Raw genomic sequence first — 7139 nt, forward strand, 5'->3', positions numbered from 1 at the left:
CCAGCCAGTTGGTAACCCAATTGACTGTGTAGGTGTCAATACCACAGTCCCCCAGTTTCTTAATGAAAACAGGGTGAGACAGTGTCGAAGGCCTTCCTAAAGTCCAGAAAGACTATGTCCACTGCTACCCCTGCATCTAAGGATTTGGTGATCTGATCATAGGCGGCCACCAGGTTGGTCTGACAGGACCTGCCTCTAATGAACCCATGTTGGTTGCCCCTAAGCATAACCTCCCCTGCTGGCCCCTCATGGACACGCGCTATGATAATTCTATCAAAAAGTTTACCCAGGATCGAGGTAAAACTAACTGGCCTATAGTTTCCTGGGTCCTCCTTCCTCCCTTTTTTGAAAATGGGAACAGCATTGGCCCTTTTCCAGTCCTCTGGCACCACACCAGAGCACCACGAGTGCTCGTAAAACTTAATGCACAATTAACCAATTAATTGCATAATATGTGGCAGGGGCCTTACTTAACCTCTCATTACCCAAATTTGCCTACTTGCAAAGTAACAGTGATACCCACTAAACCCACAGTGTGTAGTGAGACTTACTGGATGCATTTTGAGCATTTCAGACCCTTCATATAAAAGGGAAACCAGTGATAAAAGTAGCACCATCTTCATGACACATTCCGTTTAATCTGTCTGGTAGCTGGAGAACTTTTTATTTTAATACTAGATCATTGTGGTACTAAAGACAAAGCCTTTTACCATTTATCTACTTACGTAGGATCCTCTCCAGGGATTCACATCTTCTCACTTCATTCACAAACTTTCTCTGGAAACTGTTCACGTTCATGTTCAGCTAAAAATGTAAGGAAAACCAAACCCAGTGATGGCTTGTAGTTATATTTAATTCAAATATATATTAGAATTTGTAAAAGATGCTGCCTTATGCATTGGTGGACCAACAGACAGTCTTCTAGCCACAGAAGATATGTTACTAGCAGTAGTAGTCAAATTTCCTCAGGATATCAGTATGCCTCAACTTTGACTGGTATCTTAAGTCCATTCAACTATGACTTTATGTAGACTATCAGGAAAAGTCTTGACTGAAGTGGAATCATTAGGTTTTACTGAGTTTTAAGGCCAGAAAATATTACTGGGGATCCTGGGTCTGGCTTCCTGCACAATAAGCTGGACATTTTTGCACAGTGATTCATCTTACCTATTCTCCTGACAAAGCAGTGTCTTTCCCTGTGGTACAGTTCTAATGCAAGTACCAAAGGTGGTACTACTCCTGGGTATGGCACCTTGTCACTTGTGACCAAGGAACCTGACTCAAAATCCTCCAACTCATATCATCCATGCCACTCTGCAAGCATGAGTCAATCGACAAAAGATTTGCTGTCCCATGAACAACACTCAGAGCCTTTCTTCCCCCTTGTTCATTTTAATAATCAAATTTCTGCCTACCCATGTCACACTTATTTATTTATTTATTAGGTCTGTAAATCTTTTTCACGAGCCTTGCAAACAGAAGGCAACCTATTAAAGCACTCATCTGTGGTGGTACAAATCCACCAGGGGTAGCTGAAATGACAACAGAGGACAGGTTTGCACTACCGTTCTCCATCTCTAGTGCAGCTCCTATTGCTAACACCACCACAAAGGAATAGACATTTGTGTCTATCCTACAGACTCCATCATTACTGGCACCAGTGCTCAGGCGTTTTCCCAGTTTAGATATCTTCAGTGTGGCCCTCTATCTCTCTCTCCCTCTCTCTCTGTCCGTTAATCCACCCAGAATATTTCAGCCACTCTTGCTTTTCACCTCAGAAAGTCAGGCACAAATCTGTTTCCAGCCTCATAGAAATATTTTATAGTCTTGCCATTGGACATTTTAACACCTGACATAGTTTTTGCCCTTGTGTAGCACTCTTGTAGATACCCACTTCAGAAAACCACCAAAAGGTAACAGGGACATTCAAGGTAAGGAAGTTGGGAAGAGATTGATCTTAAGGACAGTATTATTTTTATCCCCCATTTACAGAAAGGGAAATGAGGGGCATTGGGAGTAAATGATTTGTTCAGGGAGACGCTTGTGGCAAAGCTGGGGAATGAACCTTATTTTTAAGGGCAACCACATTTATCATGGCTTTTTAATAATGGAAGGAAGGCAGTGTTGCCTATTGGATAGAAATGTACAGTCTGTTTCTAACTCTGCTAGTCTGCTGGATGCCCTTGGGTGTGTCCCTTCACTTCTCTATGCCTCAATTTTGCCTTGTTGATACAATGGCGCTAACAATACTGACCACCTGTGTCAAGTGCTTTGAGATCTACTAGTGAGAAAGCACTGCGTAAGACCAGGTCTGTGATCGTCAAGAACCATCCTCCCACCATTCCCCCCCAAGGACCTCTTAGACCTACTTACATCTCTGAACTGAACCAGCCCCAGCTCTCCAAGTTCTGCCACACAGCAATACGCAGCCTCCACCTGGAGAAATAGCTGAGTCAAGCACATCTCCTCGCTCCGAAAGGCCGAGGCCATCTTGCTCGTGCTGGTTCTGTAAAGATATTGATATGGGGAGGGGATTAGAGGCTGCCTTATGCCACACCCCAAAACACCAAATGCTGCAGAAACACGGTCTTCCTAAGCCTGTAGGATGAGAGCTAATCGGTGGGCACCCAGCATACCACTTGCCCCTGGGCACTACAAATCTCTAGCAAAACATGGGGGCATTTTGGTACAACATGAGGACAGGCAATAGTTGAACTGGAAATAGCTGCAGTCACAACTCAGCTATGGGATGGCAGTGACCAAACCCCATCCAGCCTTCCAGAGGGCTGCTCTAACTTCATGGTGGCTTCTCACAGCTGTGTGTGGACCACGCTGCAGCCAGACTGCTGAGAAAATAGAGCAGTGCTGCCACACGGCACCCTCTAGCATACCCAGACACTTGTTCCTAGGGGCAGGGAGTGCAGGGTTATGTCAGTGAGAGACACTCGACTTTATCCTAGAGGATCCCTGACTTGGGGGGTGGGGGGGGAGGGATTCAATGGATTCCCATGCCTCCTCTCCTGTGGTGTAAGGGGATTTACTGCAGCCAATGGTCAGGGCCCCTGGATACAATCAAAGCGCTTTTTGCCAGAGTTAGTCATTAAGAGCAACACTTTGGGAGAACCAGGTGGACCTAAGGATGGACTTTGTTTCTCACCATTTATACCCTTCCAGGGAGAAAATCCAGGGTGTAAGGAATTCCAGAGCGGGTGAGCCTGGGAAGGAAGCCCCCTCCACCTATCCTCTATTTCCTTATAGTTTTCTCTTTCCAGTCATTCTCCTTCTGGTTGCTACAGTCAGAAAGAGCCCTGGGAGCAAAGAACAACCCGTGTTTGATGTGTACAGCATCACCTGCAGAGGTGGAAGAAACACTATGGCATTGCAATTTGAACAGGATTCTTCACACATCACCACAACCGGGTAGACCATCGGAAGTGGGGTGGGGAATGAGCGTGAGCACACACTTGCCATTGAGACACTGCATCCTCTTCTCTCTGTGCCTGGCATGCAACATTTGGGTGAGTAATGTATTTTGGATGCCGAGTCTCTGAAAGACTGAATTTGTCAGAGGCATGCACGGAACAGTGATGAACTGACAGACCTGATCACTTCTTCCATTAGGCTTGAAACTAGACAAGTAAAGGAGACAGGTCTGTTTGTTGTCAGTTTCACTCATGCTTTAATTCAGCTGGATTTGGATGGAGAATGCACCACGGGGAATTGTTTCCATCACAAAAGGAAAAACCATTTTCATTCCAATTAGAATAAACTACTTCTTCCACTATTTATATTAGACATTTGGCTTTATAAAACATACTTTCTTTCATGAAGGGCTATTGGCAAAATTAGGCACATGCAATAACACACACCAAAATGCACATGCCCTTCTACACTTGCTTTGTGCATGTTGTTACCAATATTTACACTGGGATACTGCATGTGTTAATTGCCACTAACTGATCAGTCATGCACGTAATTATCTAATTTGCATGTATATGCACAGAAATTGCTTGCCCAGATAAAATACACAAGTGGACACATTATCTGCTTTCATTTAATTTTGAAAATTCATTCCCAAACGTACATTTTTAAACCAAAACTAACTGCACCTAATGACAGAGGTGGGGAAGGAAATTGTCCCTAATCTGCGGGGGTGGTTTTCAACCTGGTTTCACAATGCTTAGTCTCACTAGCTTGGCATGTGCTCAAATTGCCTCATACTTTAAAATGCTAAGGCCATTTTTAGAAAGGAAAACCAGAAACTAGTAGATTTTTACAGAACATGCTAATGGTCTATGGTACAGATAGCCATTGCATGCAACGTTTTGTATTTAGGCAATTCATGTCATTTTTCCTCTGAGCTTGAATAGCTCACTATGCTTGTCTGCTCAGTAGCTTAAGGTACAGAAAATGAGACATATGATAACTAGTAGCTGCTAAAGTAAAATATATCATCTATCAGTATTATGTACTTGAGAAGTTGCTAATTTTCCAACAAAACCTTTTTTCATCAGGCAATGCCAATACCTAAGACCTGAAAGAGCTGACAGGCAGGGTATGACTTTTTCAAGTGATGCCATTTGATTTTTTTTTTTTAATTTATGATTGTCTCATTTCAAGTTTTCAAATGAAATGGTTTTGCAATTTAAATAGAAACAACTTTTAGTCCTAAATTTTTAGTCACCTTGGGCAAAAAGTGATTCTTTTCTAATTAAAGATCAAAATCCAACAAATTGTCTTGAAATTATTTAAACAACATGTTTCTATTTATCTAAGCTGATTTTTTTTTCCAGTCAATCACTTGTGAACATAAAAAATGAATTTCTGGACTGACTTGGAATGGGAACATTTTTAAAAAATCCTGAAAATTCTCGTGGGATGGAAAAGCCACTACTCTCTCAACTCCCATGAACTTACCAGACACTTCTCACTTAATTTACTTGCTATTTTATTAATATTGTATATATTCCCAAACTGAATTTTCAGCTGTTTGTCTCTCTGGCTAATTCAGTAGCCTTCTCACCTCAAGTTCCACAAAATTATTCAGCTAAACAAGCATTCACAGCTACTCCATTTGTTCTCTTCCAAGAGTACCAGGGGACGATAAGAATCTGCCAGAACTGAAATGTAATAAAACCCAGTGCTGCAAAAGTTATTTCTTGATTTTTTTCATCAAAGAATAGTAGCATATCTCAACTCTCAATCATCAATTAATATGGCACCAGCCATTTCCTTAATAAGGGAGTAAAACACGTCCCCATTGACTCATTAGATTTCTGTTTTCAACAATGACAACGTTGAGTTTTGGCTTAGCTAACTCAGTTTCTCATGTAAGATAACACAAATGACTGCTCTTACCTGCTTCACCTGCTTTTTATGTAGTCTGAAGAACTCTGGAACTACTTCTACCTCAACTGCTCAACTGAGAAGCAAATGAGAGACTGAACTTAACTGTTCTTACTTTATAGGTGGCATTAGATTTTTTTTTTCTTTTCAGTGCTGAACTGGTCTAGACCAGAGAAGAGAGACCCATTTTGTCCTAAAACAATCAGTGAGCAGAATGGACCAGGAGCTGCCTGGCTCTGTCTAAATCTTTCATGTCAGATCTCTGACAAAGGTTGGCCTCGCCGCATCTGCATACAGTGTTGTGATTAATAACAAATCGGCCATGCCTGCTTGCACAGCCAAGGTGCTCTCAAACGAGCACAAACTTCTGCAAGGTGATGTACACTGAGCTCAATCAGCCAGGAAATACTCGTGTGCAAATATTGGTTAAAGAAATAGCAACTACCAGGAAACAAAGAAAACTGGTAAGCTGTTTCAGGCACAGCTCTATTCATCAGGTATAAAACAAAGAGACAATACTATAAATCAAACAGGACGAGAGAGAGCCATGACTTTCTTCCAGGCAAGCTGCTGCTATCATCATACTGTGAAATACAGACTCACACTAAAGGGGTACTACCAAAAAAGGAAGGTTGGGTTTGTAATAACAAATGCTGAATTGGGGGCCTTTATTTTTTGTTGATTTAATGGAATGGGAGCAATGTGATGACAAAGGTGATATAGTCCTTACCCCACTTCAAATACTAAAGTAAAGGACTAAGAGTAAAATCCTGGCTCAGTTGAAGTCAATGGTGAACCTTGCATTGATGTCAATGGGGCCACATTTCCACATGGATGTAGTTTTTCTGGACTTCAGCAAGGCCTTTGACATGGTCTCCCACCCCATTCTCATTAAAAAACTAGGCGACTGTGGCATTGATGCCCACAGAGTCAGATGGATAGCAAATTGGCTGAGGGGTCATACTCAGAGGGTAGTGGTGGACAGGTCTTTTTCGACCTGGAGGGAAGTGAACAGTGGAGTCTCCCAGGGCTCGGTGCTTGGGCCCGCACTGTTCAATTTCTTTATTAGTGACTTGGATGACGGAGTGAAAAGCAGCCTGATGATACCAAAATCTGGGGTGAGGTGGGCATACTAGTAGGGAAGGACAGATTACAGCAGGACCTGGAAAGGTTCCAGGGGTGGGCTAACGAAAATAGGATGGGTTTCAATACTGACAAGTGCACTTGTCAGTATTGAAACTTGGGCAGTAGGAACCAGCATCAAACTTATAAGGTGGGAATCTCCTTTCTCAAGAGCATGGTGGCAGAAAGAGATCTTTATTGACTCCAAGATGAACATGGGCCGACAATGCAAGGTCACGGTCAGTAGGGCTAACCATACCTTGTTGTGCATCCACAGATTCATCTCGAGCAGGTCCAAGGAGGTGATCCTCCCCCTCTATGCGGCACTGGTCAGGCCGCAGCTGGAGTACTGCGTCCAGTTCTGGGCTCCGCACTTCAGGAGGGATGAGGACAACATGGAGAGGGTCCAAAGGAGGTCCACCTGCATGATCAGGGGGCAGCAGGGCAGACCCTATGAGGAGAGGCTATGGGACCTGAACCTGTTCAGCCTCCACAAGAAAGGGGACCTGGTGGCCATCTATAAACTCACTAGGGGGGACCAGAAGGGTTTGGGAGAGACCTTGTTCCCCCTAGCGCCTCCTGGCATAACAAGGAATAACGGCCACAAGTTGTTGGAGAGTAGGTTTAGATTAGACATCCATAAGAACTACTTCACAGTTGGGGTGGCTAGG

At 43.3% G+C, this 7139-nt stretch overlaps 1 protein-coding gene across 2 annotated transcripts in view; it reads right to left on the bottom strand.

Moving 5' to 3' along the window:
• Positions 1–5552, bottom strand: part of ATP6V0A4 (ATPase H+ transporting V0 subunit a4) — a 57874-nt gene extending 52322 nt beyond the window's left edge. Inside the window, exons 1-3 of one of the 2 annotated variants that reach the window (XM_019544713.1) lie at positions 5359–5552; positions 2374–2506; positions 726–804 (exon numbers count right to left, since the gene is read on the bottom strand). In XM_019544713.1, coding sequence (XP_019400258.1) covers positions 726–804; positions 2374–2490 — 196 coding nt within the window. In that variant the 5' untranslated portion in view covers positions 2491–2506; positions 5359–5552. The remainder of the gene's footprint in view (positions 1–725; positions 805–2373; positions 2507–5358) is intronic. The other variant, XM_019544712.1, reaches the window with a different exon arrangement.
• Between the last annotated feature and the right edge of the window lie 1587 nt (positions 5553–7139).

This window comes from Crocodylus porosus, unplaced genomic scaffold, assembly GCF_001723895.1.
Source record: "Crocodylus porosus isolate Cpor-Errol unplaced genomic scaffold, CroPor_comp1, whole genome shotgun sequence".
NCBI classification, from domain to species: Eukaryota; Metazoa; Chordata; order Crocodylia; family Crocodylidae; genus Crocodylus; species Crocodylus porosus.